Source organism: Gymnodraco acuticeps, unplaced genomic scaffold, assembly GCF_902827175.1.
Source record: "Gymnodraco acuticeps unplaced genomic scaffold, fGymAcu1.1, whole genome shotgun sequence".
Classification (NCBI taxonomy): Eukaryota; Metazoa; Chordata; class Actinopteri; order Perciformes; family Bathydraconidae; genus Gymnodraco; species Gymnodraco acuticeps.
The window spans coordinates 2,312,828-2,333,978 of record NW_022989947.1 but is presented as its reverse complement, the minus strand read 5'-3'; the positions used below and the strand labels follow the sequence as shown (position 1 = coordinate 2,333,978).

The 21,151-nt window shown below is 41.6% G+C and overlaps 1 protein-coding gene across 9 annotated transcripts in view; it reads right to left on the bottom strand.

The window, feature by feature from the left end:
* The window catches only part of rbms3 (RNA binding motif, single stranded interacting protein), a 286,571-nt gene that overhangs the window by 192,664 nt on the left and 72,756 nt on the right, over positions 1-21,151 (bottom strand). Inside the window, exon 1 of one of the 9 annotated variants that reach the window (XM_034210327.1) lies at positions 4,835-6,031. The exons of 7 other annotated variants lie outside the window; for them this stretch is intronic. In XM_034210327.1, the coding sequence (XP_034066218.1) occupies positions 4,835-4,909 (75 nt within the window). In that variant the 5' untranslated portion in view covers positions 4,910-6,031. Of the gene's footprint in view, positions 1-4,834; positions 6,032-21,151 lie in introns of those variants that run through there. One more of the 9 variants, XM_034210328.1, reaches the window with a different exon arrangement.

Below are 21,151 nucleotides of genomic sequence, written 5' to 3'. Positions count from 1 at the left end.
GTAATGAGATGTGGACGGCAGCATGCTGAGGGCCAGGTCTCAGCGCCCGGCTTATGAGAGGCTGCGGGAAGCAATAATACATACACAATCTTAATGTATAGGTGTGCAGATAGGGCTGAGCTGTCAGTTGATAGATGAGAAGGGTTAAGAGTACCCCCTGCTGCAGAGTGTGTATGTGCAGGTTCGTGCATTTACACACAGGCCATACAGCAAATAAATGGAGTTGTCTGCCCCTTTGACTGGCAGTTACACATGGAGGGATTGTGCTGCTGGATAAAGCTGTAACCATAGGCAGATAAAGACCCCGGGTATTAGTTGATTAATGATCAAAAAGGCCGCCTTTCATGATTTGACCGTGTGAGGTGAAGGATTGGGAAAATGTGAGGAAAAAAGCAGGAAACCAAGATAGGGCGCTTGCTGGAAAAGCCTGCCAGATTGAGCTAGCTAAGCGAGAACACATGATGGGTTAAGATTTACAGCGAGCCAGGGACAGTATTTTGTTTCGGGCAATCGGTCGTGAGGCATGTATCAAGAATTACAAGTGAGGGAAATGAGTTATACTACCCCTGTCTTTGTACTAATCAGAACATATTGTCCCGGGCTCAAAATAGGGCTAGGCTTAAGTAAATGTAATTTAAGAAGTGTATTTTCTCCAGCCATAGAAGCCCCTTGATAAACTCTTCAAAGCAGATCCACATCAGCGGAGACAGAGGAGACTAAGCTATGACTGAGAGTTGCGTCACTGATAACTGATTTAATGAAAGACTTTGGAAAGTGGACCTTTTTTGTCTGCCTTTGATTTCGCTTGCTCTCCGTCTATGTATATCTGTCTCTCCCTTGTTGTCTCGGTGCTTCTCTTTCTCCTCTATCTAGGCATTAAAGGAGGATTTATACGGCTCTGTTGTTATTTCTGTAGCACAATGGATCACCCGGTGTAATGTAACCAAACCTTTTTCCTTTTGCTTTTAACTGGCCCCTCCCTCCCTATTGCATACACCCCTCGGCTCTCTGTCTTTCTTTCTCTCACGCACATACACCCTTTTCCTCCATCTCAGATTCTGAAGAATTAGACATTATAAATGGGGCCAATGGCAGTATTGGACACTCCCATCAAGGGGTCGAGCGACTGCTGTTTACTCTAGGCCAGGGACATTAGCATCTGATAAATCTACCTCACTCTGCCCCTCTCTGCTTCTCAGGTTCTGCATGTTCTAGTCCGACTGTATCACAGATGCCGCTTCCAGATGACAGCCCCAGCACCAGTGCATCCCTGCGTGTATGTGTGTGTGATATCGCTGACATTAGGCATGTAATGACCTAGCCTATCTGTGGTGTAACAGCACAAGGGTAGAGCAGTGTCAGGTACCTTGGGTGTATGCAGTAATAGCAGTAGCAGGGACAACATTTCACAACAGAGGCTTCATGTACTGCAGGTTTTCAAGGCAAATTATCCTTATTTTGAGAGTTCCTATTGAGAGTGTTTGTCAAATTAAAACAGAGAACCTTAAATGCTTGTCAGTGAGAGAGAATGAGATAAAAATGCACACCAGGGACAACCGGCACTTAGTGTACACATTTAGCTAAATTCATGTTCTTTCCAAAACACTATCATGAATTAACAATAATTGATCTGTGTAATTGTTATCCTGGGCGTGAGGAGGGGCCGGGTCACAGCGAGGCATTTACAGTAATTTTCTCATTTATGATGCACATCTATTGCCTATGATTACATTTGAATGAACAGCAAGCTTCAAATCAAATTCACAAAGAAACACACGGGATGAATAAAGGCCCAATTTCAGCAAATGTCTACATGGACTGATCAGCTGGGACAGATCCTCTCTTCAAAGCAGCATCCTGCCAGCTCCCCCCAGCCATAACCTCATATAAAAGACACACACACACACACACACACACACACACACACACACACACACACACACACACACACACACACACACACACACACACACACACACACACACACACACACACACACACACACACACACACACACACACACACACACACACACACACACACACACACACACACACACCCTTTCAGGAATCAATAATTCAGCTAAAGAGAAGCACATGCTACGCCCCAATGCACTAATCAATAGAAAGCCAAATGTTATCTTTTCATCTCATTCTCTGACTTTCACATTCTAATCGGGGAGAACTCCATTACATTTGAATATAATACAGACATACAGAGGATAAAAGGACCCCCAATTCAAAATGGGCCTCAGTTTTTCTTGACAAACCTGGCTCCTTTTTTAACAAAAGGGTCCTTAGCTGTAACAGAGTGCAGATCTTCTATACATTTTCTATGCATAGAATCACAAATATGTGTCATAAAATGGAGGCGAGAAAAGGTGGATGGCAACACTTGAGCATGAATTACGCCCCACTCCCCCTCCCTATCCAAGATATTTATGCCCCCCTGCTCACATCCCTTGGGAGAATGAGGCCATACCTTGGGAATGCAGCAGTGAAGATGAAGAGAAAGACCTGTGTGATTTGAGACTGATGACTAAATCGGAGCGGTGGTGTACGTGTGAAGCAAAAGGGGGGACCTGTAGTGAGTTTGTGTGTGTGCGTGTGTGAGTGTGTGTGTGCACATGCGAGGCCAAAGTGACTACCGTGTGATATTGTCGACTGTCGGACTGAAGCTGCCAGCCATGGCCCTTCTCCCCTCTCTGTAATCGAGCTATCAATGACCATTAATGAGAGTGTGAGATAGCTCTCTACAGCCCTCTGGGTTACATTGCCCAACACTCTGGCCTCTCTCCCCACCTCCCCTTTCCCCAATGACCCTGTCTATTGCCCAATAACATCCACCTACGAGGCCATCGGCTCACTAACTAAACACGCATATGAATGTCGGCTTCTGATTAATAAACAGAATGATATGCTCTCCCTGCCTCACCACGCCCCCACTGTGGTTCTCGTTTGCATGACACAGGACCCTAGCGGCTGGCTCAAGGATACCTCAATCGCTGACGGTGCACGATCGGATCTGCGCTGACCTTGGCAGTGAACTGCAGCAGAGGCGGAGGAGGCAGGGGGCCCTGTTGCAACAGAGCGGGCTGGCTGAGAGCGAGGGGAGGGAGGAAGAGGGGGGGAAAGAAATGGAAGGGAGGGAGGGGAGAATGGAGGGGCATGCCCTGATTGAGAGGCCTCCGAGATGAGCAACTCTGAGATATTAGAAGGGGGAAGGAGTAGTGGAGGGGTGGGTGGGAGGTAGAGGGAAGCCATATGGCAGCAGCACAAATGTATTAAACTATAAATCAGGGTGAGAGCGAGTGGACTGCCAGGTGGGGCTGCAGGCAGGTCGTCGCCGCTGGAAACGCACTGCTTCGCCATCCAGCTCCACATGAGAGAGCACGAAAACATCTCTCCAGTATACTTCACTGTCCTTTTATCACTTTTATTTATTCATTCATTGCATTAACTCCTTTTCTTTATGCCTGATGCCCTTTGTATTGACAAAGTGGATTTGCTACAATTTAGCGTTCATTTCTAGGGCTGGGTGTTTACAAATGTTCCACACTAATGCTAATAGAACAGCTATTTGCTTAATTAATTGTATTTGTTCAATGTTTCAGGGTTGAAAAAACTAGTAAGATGTCTTTCTCTTAATAAGATAAAGAAATATTTTGGTTTATGTCAAAAAATTATATAATTTAATGCCAATTTCCAAACTTGACACATTGGAAAATGTTGCTCAGGAAATATTTAGTTCCCTACTGTATTGAAGTTTGTTAAGCTGCCCTACAGTATATAGTCCGCTATGAATGAAATGGAAAATTGTAATATCACAATATAAAAAAAGGATTTGAGACATAACTACTGCACAAGTCAAGTTCAACTGCACACCTTTAGCATCCGATAATGGTCAGAAATTAGTCTTACACATGTGCTAGAAAAACAAATGGAGTAAAAACCCAAAAGGCTTCCATTTTAATCCCTTGATGAAGTCTGGGTAGTGTGCCCAGCCAGTGTCCTGGCAGCCGTCGGGGCCCAGCCTGGGCTTCCATCCCAGAGGCACTGATGCATACTACAGCTAGAGCAAACACGGGCAGCCTCCCTCATGCCTGCTCTCCGTCAGAACATAACGACCATCACCGTAAAAAAAGAAGGGTTCATAACCTGTATGTCTCTCTTTGTGAAGCACTACAATAAGCCATTTGTGCTGGTTAGTGAATAAGCAGCTTCATAATTAAACGTTGTATTCGCCTCAATCAGAAAAGTGGCATTGAAGCACTCAAACAAAGGCCTACATTCAGCTTTCAAATACTTCATTAGGGAATTAAATGTGGGTCCCGATCCTCTCATCTGTTTAAAAAATAGCTGCTGTCACTTATTTACAAATAACAAAAGCCTCTGAATCTTTGATATGTTATTTAACACATCACACTTGATGCCATTGCACTGTATCACATCAAGATCTCATCAGTTTGCAGGCGAGGGATGGATGGATGTTACTGGACAGCTCCCAGTAACGGTCTGGTACGCTGGACTAACTCAGGCCTTGATCCCTGATCCTGCACTCAGAGACACAAGGATACACACACACACACACACACACACACACACACACACACACTGACATAGACATCCAAACTCCCAACGAGGTACCTGCCATCTGAAACCATCACAGCCAAGGCCGGCTATCCATCAAATCCCATCTCCACTCAGGGATGAGAGGGGGATGAAGAGAGGGCGGTGGAAGAGAGGAGGTGGGGGAGGAAGGGAGGGAGGGAGGCAGGACACAGAAGTGTAGGAGTAGATGCTTGAGGAATGCAAGAAGAGGAGAAGAACCGTACCTTGGTCTGGAGATAGTGGGGGTAGTAGTAGGTGTACTGAGGGTACATTGGCTGCTGCTCCAATCGCTTGCCCATGTAGCTGGAATCCTTAGCACTGAGGCAGGGAATGGTGACACGGGGGCGGAAGCTGCCAAGTAGCTAGCAATGGGATAGAGGCAGCGGAGGGGCAGTGCGATTATTTTCTGTGTCGCTAGCCGGTTCTCCGGGGAGAAGACAGGGTCTGCGTGTCGGACAGCAGCTGGGAGAGGGTCTGCCTCTGATTGGGGGGGGGGGGGGGGGGGGGCTCTGTGCCTCACCGGTCCTGAGCCTCAGTGTCTGGTAGATGCTCACTCAGTCTCTTACTGCCCGATCAATGGAAATATTTCCACAAGTGCTAGAACCAAGAGCGCTGTGTCTGTCAGTGGCTGGTATCGGATGGTAACGCGCGATAAGGGTGAGGAAGTGGAGTGGAGAGAAGAGGTGCAGGTGGCAGTAGCTCTGGCAGTCCTGTGAATGTTGGAAAATGGGAGAAGGAAGAAGAGGAGGAGAGGAGGAGGAAAGGGATGGCAAGGAAAACGGGAAAGGACGTATAGGTTCACTTCTCTATTTGAGCTGTTTCACTCCAGTCTTTTGCCTGGGCTTTAATCTGCCTCTCTCTCAGACACACTGTGGATCTGACTCTCTCTCACTGCCCCTCTCTCTCTCTGTGTCCCTCTAACATACACAAAGTATCTCTCTCTCTCTCTCTCTCTCTGTGGTCTGATCCGACGGTGGCTGCGTGCTGTCCTGTTTGACAGAGGGGAGATATCCTCAGCACCGGTTGCCGACGAGATGCACTTTATGCAGGGAGCAGAATCACAACACGAGAGCCGAGCGCACGCACAGAAAGCAATCTTAGCCTGGAGCGAAGGAGCCAGCAAGAGGACAGAGAAATGATCCCAGTTTTCTAAACGATGTGTATTTTTAAAAATCCACCGGTTGGTAAGTCAATCCTCTGGTTTCCAGATAGAAGACGAGTAGGGGGAAAAAACCACAGTGAGTGAGTCCCAGGTGCCGAGTAGAGAAGGAGTCCCTCGTCTGCGATCCTCCCTCTTCCTGCACTTGTAAAATGTGTTCCTTATTTTGTCCTTGGCTCTCTCACTCCTCTAAGCAGCCTGCCTCGTTCTCTTTCCCTCTGTCACACAGTTGCTCTCTCTCTCTCTCACTCTCTCTCTCTCTCTCTCACACTCTCTCTCTCTCGCTCTCTCTCTCTCTCGCGTGCGCTTTCTGTATCAGTCAGCCTCTCTCTCTCTCTCTTTCTTCTCCACACTGACAGGGCGGTAAAGGGGGCTCGTCCGAGGCTACAAGCAGAGCAGAGCGCCTCCTCCTTCTCCAACCCAGCCGGTAGGAGGGTCTTTAGCAGATCTGTGCGAGAGAGGGATCCAGACACAGACCAGCGGGCTGCAGCGTTTCCACAACCTGGGAGAACGCAGGGGAGAGGAGTGGAAGCGAGAAGGGGGGAAGGCGTCGAAGCGAGCAGTCGATTCCCCCTACTGGCTGCACACGGAGCTACCGCCTGTAACAGACTGAGTCCTCAACACTTTACAGAGTCTCAACCAGAACAGTTGGATAAACCACTTCCAATGTTCAACCTTACTCCTCAACTGCAAGAATTGAAAGGCAATACGTAATTTCTGTATAATATATAATAACTGTTGCCTAATAACTGTTGCCCGTGGACAAATATCTTAGCATTTATCAGAATCAGAATAGGTTTTATTACCAAGTAGGTTCACACAGAGGATGCTGCTGGTGTAGATGGTGCATACAAACACATAGAATGAAGAATACGCTTTTTTTTTTTTTAAAAGAAAGCTTCTTTTTTTTTTTATAAATAGTGCCAATACAAAAACTATTTTAAAAACGATTGTAACAAATAGTAAACAAAGACACGATAAACACATATGTAAAAATACATCATATATCATCTTATTTATACTTTTTTTTAAAAACGGAAAATGGTTTCAATGTTTTTTTGCCTCTTCTGCTGTTACCGTAAAATTGCAAAGTAAATCATATAACTTGATTTAGAACTTGTAAATATATTTTTCACTGCAGTGCAGGGTCAACACAATGTGCAGTAGGACTTCACTTTTATGAGCTATAATCACAAACACTACATGGAAAGGCAGTAAACAACTATCTCTATGGCACTGGCTGAGGAAGTCAAAGGAAGCCACTTCCTGTGCAACATCAAAGGATCACAATGGATGAATCGTCCTTTGAGTGACCATAGCCGTGACCAAAAACATCTAAAAAATGTCCCATATGTGAGTGTTTGCCTGAACACAAGCGACCTCAGCTACACCCATACTTCTGCGAAGATCAAAAACATGCATGCAGAAACATAATGCTCAGAATATCCCACTTTTTTCCACACACACACAAAGTATTTTGTGACATAACAAGTTCAGGAGTCTTCCATTTAAAACCTCTTGATGTTAGTCCTGCAGGAAAAAGAAAGCCACAAACTAAACCAGGAAATTATTTGACTGAGATATAATGATGTTTTCACAATTTACACGTCTAAAACTAAACTCAGATTTGATGAGATTAGTTGTGTAATGTATCTGTTACACTCGAGAGCATTACATAAAAACCCATGAGGCTCACATCTGCTTCTCAACAAATAATAACCGAATTACAGATTTCGAGTCCAACAATGAACTATCCAAAATGAATATTGTATGAATAAATTGATCAATTGCAAGAACATTTGTCAATAAAAACGTGATTTCTTTGCAATACAGATTATTTTCAACTATGAGGAGTTTGTTTTAAGACATATAATGTATTGAAAAATTACATATTTTTAGGAGAGCGATGTGTACACATGTGCATGTGGACAGATGCAATCAATAGCAGAAGAAGAATCCCAGGGACCAAAACAAAGCAGGGAGGGGAAGGGCAGCCTTTTACAGATATAGAGAGCAAAATATAATTATCAGATAGGCCACTTCTATCTGTAGGAAAGAGATGGGGCTGATATCGATTGTGGATTACCAGATTAACAGCCTGTGGATCAACTAGACACATAAACTCTCAGCATCTGGGGAAAAGGCAGAAAGTAGAGAACAAAGACAGTAAGACAGAAAAGGCCAATGGAGAGAGTAATAGAAAGAGATATGGAGAGAAAATAAGATAAGACGCAGTGGGAGACAGAACCTGGAGGAGGCAGAGAAGATTCATATATGGAGAAAAAAATGCAAATTAAGCGATCAAAGTAATACAATAAAAAGTGTGCTTGCAATGTACTGTGTGAATAAGTGTAATTATCACCCAGATTTAAAAAAATGTTTATTTTTCTTTAGTGTGAGAATGTATTTGCATATCATGTAGTTACTTAAATATCTCTGTGTTTTAGTCTGCTGGAAAAAACATTTGCTATCTGTCGGTATCACCTTTGGCTCTGGGAAATTGTAACAAGTCTGTTTACCATTTCATTTAATGTTCATGACAAGAGATACATGAAGTAATAGAGAATGACAATCAGTAGTTTGAGCTACAGTTTTAGAAATGTACTTCTTTACAGCCATATTCCAAACTCAAATCCATAAGAAAATAAATCCCAAATATTTTGAAATGTAGGATTATTAGCGACTGTTTTTGACTCGAAGATTTTTCTAATGTTTATTCTAATTAGTCGACAGAGAATGGAACACAGGGGAGTAACATTACAGACATTGGTCGGCTGAAAACCATTAATATTCATTGACCCAACCATTAAGAATTAAGAGTCGGGAATTGAGACTTGAAATTAAAGAAGTTGACCTGTGGCCCTTACAGACAACATGAGAAACCACCCTGAGGTGAACTCTCAGCCAAGAGTTGGCAAAGGTTACTTCTATTATTGAGGCATTTTCAAGCATTGTCACTGGAGAGCAATAATGAACGGTGCATGTAAATAAATGTCGGCACCGTGTTTCATTCTGTGGAAGCAGACCTTGAAGATAAGACGTGTGCTTTGCTCTGATGGTGATGCAAGCGCTCTGGTTTGAATCAGTGAGATTGACGTCACACACAGGTGATTTGCAGCCAAATATTTCACGAAAACGGAGAGTGAGTATCTCTCTGTTTTGTATCCTTCCTTATGCAACACCATGTGCTTTAGTCATCTCCATGTGGTGGTTGAGGCATGCTAATCTAGAACAAAAATTGATAATTGTTTCAATTTTTCAACAAAATATAAAGACTTGTTGAATTAGAAGATAGGTTTGAAGTGATTTCCCTACATATTTGTATTTAACCTTATTTGTACACTGGGGCTTGCCACCCAGAACAGCATATTTTGTGCTGGATTATTTCAAAATGAATTCAATGTTTTTTTTCCCAGTGAAAACTGATTTGTCAAGATGGAACTCAAACTGTGCCTCTCTGCTGTTTTAAATATTTAAAATCTTACACAAAGAAATATCTGGTAATACTTTGCAGACGAGGTCTGTCAAACATTTTTCGAAGAACAAAAAACCCAGGCATCTATTTGGAGGTCTTTCTTTGATGCACTTTCTAAATTAAGATCATGGGTGAGTCATTTACAGGTCTTTAGAATAGAAGAATAGGAAGACAGCCGAGTGTATCAGGCCCCTGTAGGGTTGGGTATCGTTTGAATTTCCACGATTCTGATTCCGATTCTATTTTCGATTCCGGTTCTTAACGGTTCTCAATTCCGATTCTTTGAGGGGCAGGGTAAAAAAATTATAAATTGCTTCTTCCACCAAATAAATTACATTTATTCGAGAAACTTTTACACAGGTTAGTTTACAGTAATATTCACATTAATCAGTCTGTTTATATTCACTGCTATGTAACTGTAACCTGAGAACCACTGAAGCTACAACAGTGCAACAGTCCAACTTTTAAAGGAAACCCCCCCCCCCCATTTAAAAACAGTTCTTGTTGAGAAAAACAAGCATATCTGCCTTCTCAGGCATACCGGGAAGAAATGTTTGAACATTTTAAAGTAAAATGCTTCAATCTGGTGCACTTTAAGCAGAATTAATAGAGACTAGATCTAGGGGGTACAACTCTAAACACCCATATGAAAAAGATCGGTTTACATTTGTAATAATCAAATAAGTATGAACATAACCAGTAACCTACCATAGCCAATAACAAATACATGTAACTTATTTTATTTTTGTTGTTCAATCATATCTTATTATTTTATTTATGCATATTTTTTTATCTCCAGTTTAAAACGATATGTCTGGTTTACTGTCCTATAGTATACATTGGAATGATTTCAAACCTGTTTTATCCCAATAATTATAAAGGAGTGCCTTGGAAATATGTGTTTACATAAATTGTGATCAAAACTTTTGAGACCCACTGAGATAACTTAGACTAAAGTGAACTATCTAAACACTCAAGAGTTATTTACCTCACTGAGCTGTAGTTATCAGCCTCAGTCTGACTGGAGAGGACTCTCCCTCCACATCATTGTAGAAACATCTTCTTCTTCCGTTAGAGCAGCTAGCACCAGATGCTAATAACAACAGCGCCCTCCCTTTCTCCCTTGCTCGCTCCCACGCTCACTCGCACTTTGTCTGTGAGCTGCGGGCGCCAGATAAGCCAACATCCCCCATTTTCATCACTTACAGCGCCCATCGTACAGGGCAAATGAAAAGTGTAACCGGGATGAAAAAGGTGTTACATTGACCTAATTTGTTTTCCCTCCCAGAGCTGTCAGCGCGGCGCCTCCACAGATCTGGCGCCCTAGGCGAACATCTATAACGCCAGTGCGACGGGCCGGCCCTGGTCACGCTGTAGGAAGTGTAGGTACAACGCCACATTTCCCGCCCCGCCGCTGTCATACAGTAGGCTACGGAGAGCGGCGAGAAACATTTCCTCAGGCATCGAAAAGCGGAACCGAAATTCACATGTCTAAATGATGCCGTTGGAATCGAAATGTTGGAACCCAACCCTAGGCCCCTGAAGGTGTTGAGTAGATGCAATCCCTGTCCAAAGAGTAAGACAAGTCTAGAAAAGAAATCCAAAGCATGAGGTCAGACTATTTCAACAGAGATTTCAAGTTTTTTTTTTTAGCATTTAAAGAATGAGATCATTCAAATTCTTACTCGGCAAACGGTAGAAGCCATATTTGTTTTTGTTAGATTTTTCAATTAAATTAGCATCCATGGAGATATTAGTGTCCTGAAACAACTGTTAAACTGCTAATGTCTTCAATCTCTATTTAAAAAGAGTGACATACTGTATTTGTAAGAAGAGGGATGAAGGCATGGTTTACATTTACTAACATATAACTGAATCATGTCTTGTTTACTTACCACAAAAACAGAAGTAAAAAATGATCCGAGCCAAAATGATTTCTTAGAAAGCACATTTGCCCTACTGCCCGACCCTTTCCCCAATGGGACTACTGGACTCCTTCAAGCCGGTGCAGAAACCATGAGGCTTTGCTTCCTGTGGTTAGGGTTAGGGTTAGGGTCAGTCCTGTCACGGGTGTTTCCCAGAATGGATCATATGCATGGAATTTGAGGAAAGGCTGGCCCAGTGTCAAGGGAAGGGTGGGGGAGGAAGAGGGATACAATAATGGAGGCAAGGGGGAGAGGAGGGAAGTGGATTTGAGGAACATTGGGGTCTGGTATTCCTGGAAAAGCCTTTGGCCTTTGGCGGTGGTTCTGTTGGGAGATACCCAAGCACTATGAGATCATCTTACATGTTTTATGCAAACGGACTGATGTAGCTTGACTAACCAACGTCCCCCAGGGCCTTTTACTCAAGTGAAAGATGAACTATCTTTGTCTAAGTATGATCTTAGGACTGTGTTTGTGTTTTGGATTAAAGCAGAGATGCTCTGATTAAAGTTTAAAATAATCTCAAAAAACACGACTGAATGTTGATGATCGCTCCAATCATGAACAGGCGGATAAACAGATGTTGTTTGAAGGCTGCTGTTCGTCATACGACAGAAGATTACTAAATACAGATGATTAAGTTTGTATGAAACTGTAGTACCACTATAAAAAGTTTTCCCTTAAAACTAAATCTAATTTAGTTAAATGTGAAGGCATGCTAAGAGAAATTAATGCCAGATCTGAGATCATGTGTATAAAAAAGAAAGATAATTTAATAACTTCAAATATCGAGGGGTCTAAAGAAAACCACAAATGTTGGCAGATTTACTCAAATTGAAAAAAAAGAAGCGTAAACCACAGAAAGAAAAAAGCATGGCTAACCTCTGAAGTGGTTCTGAGCACTGAATATGTTTCAATTTATCTTCATGCCGTTTCCTGAAGCTCATACCCATGGTGCGACATAATTTGATTAGGTGATTTAAAACATCACATCAGAAATCAAGAAGCCAATTAGATTACAACTGATTTTCACATAATCACAAAGACAAATTACTTGTGCGAAAATAGAAGTCTGTTGAATCTCATCGTGCAAGTCTCCAAACATGAACATCCTCTAAAACTATAGGTTTATTTTGGTTGGAAAATAGTCCAGCAGAAGGACTATTCTAACACTGAATGATGTACACGCTTAAACACGCCCCGACCAACCCGTTCCCAAACTCTGTGAAGACATGTGTTAACATTATGAGTGTAAGTTCACTACATCTCTAACACATGCAATTCCTTAATACATTCTTTTCAGTGCACTTACAGATGACAGCCTGAGGTAATTCAACACATAAAGTGAGAGTGAGAGTATCCTGTGAGAGTATCATTTTCCACAGTGCTAGAGCAGAATGATATAGCTAAAATATGATTACAGAAAGCTTCACTTTATTTGTATTTCTTATGATGATCTTGTCACCTGGTTTGGCTATTTATTTAATACTACCATTCAGTCTTTCTCACAGTGTGTGCGTGCTGGATGAGGAACACCCACACTCCTTAGCAGCTATAGCGTGCTAGGTCCGACAACCCAGCTGTATTCTAACAAAATACAGCCATACTAGCTAGGCTCTTTACATGCATGCTTATACATTATTTAGGGAGTAGGGTCTCTGAGACTGGAAGCGTTGCATTAAGAATAGGGCTGCCCTCGACAAAAGATGTTTCTAGTCGACCAATAGTCGTCAATTAGTCGACTAATCGTCGCACGTTTATGATATATGATTTAATTCTTTTTTTTTCTCCCAAAATGGTTTCAGTTTCAAAGGCTGATGAAGAGCGTTATTATAACAGCATGGTATGTTGTGCTTCACATAAAATATAAAATAAAACTGTAATAATGAACCTTTGAAATATCAATTAAATGTAGAGAGCGCATGAGAGTCACAGCGCACCGCACAGAGGTATAAACAGCAGAAGCTCCGGTAAGGATTCTTATTGTGTGTGTGAAGAAGCAGCGAGGACACACACGAAACATTTAGTTCTAGCTTCCATATCTGAATATAACAACCCAATAAATACAACAGAGGAAACGGAAACACTGAAAATATGAGCGTCGGCAAAAATCCCTCAGCGCATTACGCCCTCATCATGAAATGAGAGCTTTATCGTTTTCTGAGGTCAGAATGATGATATATTATAGGTCTATATATACTGTATGTTGATACAAAGATAGGCTACTGCCTGGCTCACTGCTGCTGTTTTCCTACTGTCGGGATAATTAAGCTCCGTGTTTTGTTATGAAGCCGGCATTCAGGAAGCTGCGCTCTTACGTATCGTCCACACGGTTCCGTCGCGTTGAAGCTTGCCGGTGGGCGTGTCTGGCGTGCAACCAACAACCAATCATATTAATCTCCCGCCCCAGACACACAAGCACGCGGTTTGATTGGCTAGCGCTTGTATTGGCATATGATTTGATTGGCTGGCGCTTCCGTCAACGCTTGAAAAGTTTAATTTAGGCAAAGCAACGCGACGGAACCACAATGCAATTCGGCAAAGCGTGACGTCACCCCATTCAAAGTGAATGGGAAGCGTCTCCGTTGAAGCACGCGACGGAACCGTGTGGACGATACGTTATGGTGTGGATATGGAGGAGACTTTTTGCCTTTGTAGTTTGCTCATCCTTTTCTCGCTCAGAAAGATCCACACTTTGGATTTCCTGCCCGACCAAATTAACTGAATGACCAGGCACAGCTCCGAATGAAGTCGCAGGGTTTCCGGCTGACGTGTCATAGCACATGCAGCGCACGGAGCTTCTTTTTTTCTTGTCTTTGACTAATGGAACATTTGTCGACAAATACTTTTTTTGCCAACTAACGTTTAGTCGACTAATTGGGGGCAGCCCTAGTTAAGAACATATATACTTAACTTGAAAGGATCCGTTTTGGACACATGTGCAAAATTTGTCATGAAAGTAAATATTCTTGAACTCCGTAGTGATTAAATTCAGGATTTTGCCATCAGCTTTATCTGCAGGATAAGCCGACCACAAACCTACTATGCGCACATGATGTTTTCATTGTAGAACCGGGACAAAACCAATTGCTAATTTTAAAAAGTAACAAAACAAAACAGAATATCAACATGTGGCAGTCAATGTTACATTTGCCGACACAAATGGCCAGCGTATTGGAAACACTGCTACTTCATTAAATGTGAAAAGGACAGACTGATTTCAGACCACCGGCCCTACACCGAGACATTTGATAAACACCAGGCAGAGTTCCAGTGAGTCATTAGCTTCTATCACAACACAGAGGAGAGCAATGCAAGCCTAATGGGGAGGAAATATGAGACCAGACGTGCATGAGTAGAAGTGACTCACAGCAACCCCTTACTACACCCGACGAGGGACGGGCAACAGACCTCAAAGAGTCAATTGCGTACACTTAATAGATCTCTATTCCAAATGTGTATCGTATTATACAAGTCACGTCGACCGACTCATTTCCTGATTAATGTGATTCTGAGCAAAGATCAGAGTTGTTACAAATTATTTCGTACAGGGAAAAGAGGCCCACTACCTTTGTTTAAGAGTTTGTGAATTTAAGTCAGGTGGTCTACAGCTGTGGCGGTTCAATGTGTGTGAGGTGGGTCTGTTTTTCTCTGTGAGAAGAAAGTAAAGCAAGGCGTCTCTGAGGAAACTCGGAGATCACAGGAGGGTCAAGGTTACTCTGACAGCAAAGGTGAAAACACTTCAGTAGAGATCAGACTTCCTGTGTGGCTTCAATGCTAACCCTAATATAACATACAAATGCAACTGAGAGGCAGTCATGTCCTTCTGTGAACCAGCCAGACTCCCACTGCCAGGGCCAGCAGAGCCACATCCCTGCAGATGAAGAAGAGATGACGCCAAGAAAATCTCTGCATAATAAGGAATTAAGTGATGCAAAGGCAGAGAGAGTGGGATTTTAAACAATAGATCTTTCTCGATTGTGATATGCAAAGCCAAAATATTCAAAATCCACATTGTTAAAATATGAAGAGGGGAGAAGACCGCACAGAAAAAGGAAAAATGACTCGCATTGCATACAAAATTGGATTGAGACCTTTAAAAGCTTCATCCCAGCAGTCAGAGTGTATCATCTGCATTTTGTTGTATTCATTGTGCTAATGCCCTATATTCATTCATTCTTGTCAAAGCTACTGTGTGTTATTTCTTTCTGTCTTTTTAAGAAAGCTGAAGCGCAGGAAAATAAGATCTGCAAGTGTTTGAACGTTTTATAAAAGGGATTTATCCTTGAGATAAAACAAACATAAGCAAGAACATGCTGAATACTTGATGGTTTATGTGTATGTAACTGGTTCATAGCATGTCAGAGGCACATAGGTAGAAGAGAAACATGGTGGAGTAACACAGGGGGGTTCTGTGCCATCAGCAGACAGAGATTGGAGGTTGAGAAGAGAGTTATAGCTTCCAGGAACAGATCTGTATAGGCCAATAGAGCTCGATGCTGCCTGCAATTGAGCCGGATACGATGGGAGGACAGCAGCAATGTTTTAAAGCACTGCTAAGCCATCCTGGAATGAAGTGAAATGACCACATGTCACACGGAGATGAGAAGTGAGAGGAAGGGGACGGGCAGAGTGGGGAACAGTGCAGAGAGTAAGGAGAGAGAGAAAACAGAGTGTGTCGTTCTAAGAGGAATATTTCAGGGTGGTAAATGGAGCAGAACTCCATTCCAGCTCCTCTCTTAACCTCCCCCGGTGTCTCATCCTCTGCATGCAGAGCATGAAGCCCATGGAGACAAGGAAAACAGAGAGAAAGAGCTGAAGAGACAAGCTTCAGGACAAAATAACACAGAACTTATCGACAATACATTTTGCTCACCTAATTCATTAGGTGGTGAGAAAATATATGAAAAATACAGTCAAATGTCGATCTACAGTATATCTGCTAAATGTATAAAATGCGAGATTTTTCACCAACAAATTACCACTATTAACTTCAAAAGTATACCAGTGTTGTATTAGAGTTTGTTTCACTTGCTATCTACTTTTATTTCAGGTTTAAGTAATGTCATTGGTTTTTCAAGATATACTGTACAATATTTTTGAATTTGGATTAACATCCTGGGAGTTGCTGACACTAAAAATGCACATTTGGACAAAAGGCAGAAGGTCTGGATTAGTTTGATGAGTGACAGGCTGAAACACCTCTGAACTATTATACACACCAAAACAAAGCATCGTTATGCCTTGAAGGGGACGTATGAGTGCCTATCATCCCTAACACTGTGAAATAAGTCAACCCAGTTTTTATGGGATGACGATCAGAACAAACGGGTCTGACACAGGACACAGGACGGAGCACAAATACAGGTATGTTCAGACAGTTTGAGGAAATTGATGTTTTTGACACAAACGCATTCAAAGATGATCTTTTGGAAACCCAAAATATAAGAATTAACCAGAAAATGTGTATAATATGTCCCCTCTGATAATTAGTTGTGGAAACCTTCTCCAAATTGTTAGAAGTAAAATGAGGTAATTAGGGCTAAGTAAAAGACTTCCATTTAAATGGTAAGGAGTATGCATTATTAAAGACTGTTGCACAATTCATGGGCACGGTAATGTATGCTATACATGTCTGCATGAGCTAAGTAACTTTAACCATGCTTGGCATACATCACGACGCACCTCGCAGTGGGTAGCATATCTCTGACATGGAGTACTTTTTTTGAACATTATCCTGGGATTAGTGTGTTGCAATACTTCCAGATGGAGCTACGATTCTAGAAAGCCTATAGTCGATTAAGAACGTTCACTTTATGGTGCAACTCCACTGGGTAACATTTAGATATCAGTGTGTTAGACTTCCAGGGTGATGCACTTTGAGATTGCCTCCTTGGCGGCGCCTGTATAATTAGTAGTACTGAAGTCATCAAAGTGCACCAACTAAATCGTGCAAGGCTCTGACAAACCTTTCACCTTTCATAAGCCAAGGCTGACTGCTGGGAGAGGACGGATGGAGGGAGAATATCACACACAGGATTGTTTACCATTAGAAGAAAAGTGATACAAAGTGTGTATCTGATGACTGATTTTAAATGCCATTTTCTTAATCTCTTTCATTTTTTGTAAAGCACTTTGAATTGCCTTGTGTTGAAAAGTGCTATATAAATAAACTTGCCTTGCCTTGCCTTGCCTATCTTTGTATCATCATCATCAGTAGGTTTTCCGGTAACACTTTAGATTAAGGTACACATATTCACCATCAACTAGTTGTTCATTAACATATTAGAGTCAAACTACTAGCTTATTTCTTATGAACAAGACTTCACTTTAAAATAGGGAACATATTCTGAGTTAGAAATACCACATTTTGAGTTATTTTGAAACATTAACACTTGTAGTTTCATGTCTTGTTACATAAGAATAGATCATATTTGTTAGGTGTTATTATGGAAGAATTACTATTCTTGTGGTACTACTGTCTTATTAGGCCCATATGGAGCATATTAAGACCCAACATCGTGTAAAACAATGTCCTTACTTACAATAAATAAGCACTAATTAGAGGGTTATTAAGGACAAACTCTTAACTAATGGTTTAGTACTTGTAGAATATGGTCATGTAGAATAAGGCATTAATATGTGTTTTATAAAGACTAATAAAGAGCCAATAAACTGCCAATATGCATGTTAATTAACAACTAGTTGATGGCAAATATCTGTACCTTAATATAAAGTGTTAGCGGTTTTCCTATAACGAAACAGGTGATGGAAATGCTGACAAATCTCCACACTTCAAGCTTCAAGGTCAACACTGTGGCCCAGATGCATTGTGGTCCTTGTCGTATCAAACTGCACTATTGTATAGCAGTAACAAAGTGTGCAATGCCTTTGCATTATGTGGCTTGACAGAGCCGACACAGAAGTTAACCATCAAGTTCTTTCCTCAACTAAGACTTGTTCACGCGCTGCATTGTTCTGCCAAAACAACAGAGCTGTTAAATGAATCAAATAATACCCCTGCAGCTTAGCTAGGCGGCAAAACCCAACACAGTAACAAAATCATGCATTCAGCCGTTCTTCTTTTTTCAATTCCTACACAGACAAAAAAGTGATGTATTGTTTCAGAGATATGATTAAAGTTGAATAGCCACATTGACAAACTGCTGCTCATCACAACAGGAGCATGATATGCTGGATCTTTTTACCCCTGAATTGTTTCAAAGCTGTGTTTTAACCTAAAGCGATAGAGTCCATATTTTTGCACGGTTAAAATGTCAATGGACACTGACGAGGCATTCGGCAGATGTGGGATGATTAAGTGTTGAGCTGCATGTGTGCTGGAGACACAGCAAGGGCAAAACACTGACGTTAAACCAGGGAAATGATGGAGAAAGATTCAGTGCACTCCTGCTTTAAATCAACTTGTTTCCCTATTCACTTCTGACTAGATTACTATCCAAGCTATAGTACGGATCCAGTGTGCTTCTTAACTGTCACTTTTATTGTTGTACCTATAGAAGGTATAACAAAAATCAGGGTTCATACACTTTTTCACCAATGATTTTCAATGACTTCTCCATGACCTTTACCTAATTTTCCACGACCAAACAAATTAGTCTTTCTCAGTGGTACCACTGAAAATGGTTTATTTTAACATGGAACAGGAAAATAAGGTCTGCATATGAAACATGTTGTGCCTATCTAAAACAAATCAAATAGGCTTACTAGCTTCTACACGCTAAAGCAACTAAAATCTCTCACCAGCAAAATACCTCGACAGTTAAATGCCATTTTATGTTTCATTACATTACATGTTACTTGTTAGACGCTTTCATCCAAAGCGACTTCCATACTCAATACTGTGGACAATCCCCACAGGAGCACATCAGCAGTGAAGTGTCTCAGGGACACAACGACATGCTGACTGCAGTGGGGTTTGAACCTGAACACCAACGCACAATTCCACTGCGCCACACGCCTCCACCATTACTATACGATACAGTATTTATTATCATTATAGTATTACTATTTCGGCGATTAGATAAAATATAAATTATATTTGATGCAACTTTAGTTACATTTCCATGACTTTTCCAAAACTTTTCCAGGGCCTGGAATTAGCATTTTGAATTTCCATGACTTTTCCAGGTTTTTAATGACCGTAAGAACCCTGAAAAATTGGGCAACAACTTGTATAATTGTATCCATGCACTTGCGACAGAAAGTGATTTCATTTGAACACAATCGGAAAAAAAACACCTTTCATTCCCTGAAGGAATAACAGTCTTCAACATCGCTCTGACTAAGTCCCAATGAAAACTGAACATAGATTGACGAAAGAAGGATATGATAGAAGGCTGTAATGTTACATTGTATTATCTTGTTATTTCTAGTTTTGTATATTTCAATATACTGTAACAATTTGACTTTATAGTATTTATTGTTTGACTTACTTTAACACCAGAAGCCCTTGCCATTTCCTCACGGGGCTTTCTACAATCTGTACATCTGCTTGGAACTTGCATGTTGAAATTGTATTTCCACAAAAATAAATAATGAACTAAATAAAGCTCAGGAGGTCACTGTTGTGGTACCACAGCCGCTTCATTTTGAGTTCATTTTCTCTGCATACTTTCAATGAAAAAAAAAAATCAGCATAAGGAATGCTTTGTTATACATAGACAATGTTATGGCTGCATACACTTACTCTCAAGTCTCCAGGGTGCATTGTAGGCTGAGTTGACTAATATGGTTAGCCGCATTAAAAGAATTGTTCTCCTCGTTAAACTTCTGCTGCAACTTTATATGCTTTGAAATAAGCATTTGGTGTGATTCTGTTTATTAATATTTACCCAACAATAAAGTACAAAGTTATATCATAGTCTTTAAAAAAGCTTGAATGAAAACTAGCTTTCAAAGACATCTACAAGTCTAGTACTGTAGATCCCCCAACTATTTGGGTGAATCTTTAAAGGGCTACATAATTAATGTTGAGTCTTCACCATTATAAAAATGAATGTGTTCGGGTGTGTTGATGTGTGCCTGTAGCCATGGGCCACATGCCTTCATGTGAATAGCTCAGGCTTCATCTCATGTCTTTCCCATACGGTTCATGTTCACCCATTGCTCATACCCGCATTGCATGATTGCACTGAAGGACCAGTATAATCAACCATAATGCTTTACAGATGTTAGGTGTGTTTTTAAAGCCAATGCTACAGCCCCAGGCAGCCGTATATATGAGAACCCATCTGTACATGGATGTCAGTGTGTAAACGTGTGCGTGTCTGTATGTGTAGCTGAAAAACCAGGGCATGATCAGACTGAAACATTATGAATTAAGGTCACATTTACCGCTCAGGATGGTTGATTTATGTTCCTCTGGCTTGCCCTGTCATTGACTAATCACCTCAACAGAAAGTAACAGGTGCAAACTGATTTTCTAAAGAACGATTTCACAGATGAGACGCTCTGAATGTGCTGTTAAACATGGCCAAGAAACAGCACTAAGCAAGCAATGACATATAAATATGACAGTCAGTAGGATTTGAACAAGAAAAGGCACCCATTTAAATTCATGTAAGATCTGCCAGCATCCTTCCTAATCCACCCTCTAACATCTCCGATTGTGTCCAACATCTAATATCAACCACGAACCGCTGCTAAATGAAGACGGGTGGCATACCGCAGCTAGGAATTTGCATGGACCGCCCGCTCTTGTGAAATAGGAAATGAAACATGCGGGGGCTTGGAAGCTTTGTCAGATTCTGGATATTCCTGTGGTCTGGCTCTGAGGATCGTGTGGCCCGGGCCTTTAATTCCTAATGTTCGAGAAAGCCAAGCTCTGGTCACGACAGGAAATGCCTGTTAGGTGAAACATACACCCAAAAAGCATTTACTCAGAAGTGTCAAACACACAGAGTTTTCCTATGTTGTGAATGGGTGCACTTTCAAATAAAGTGCTTTGTCATTATGACAG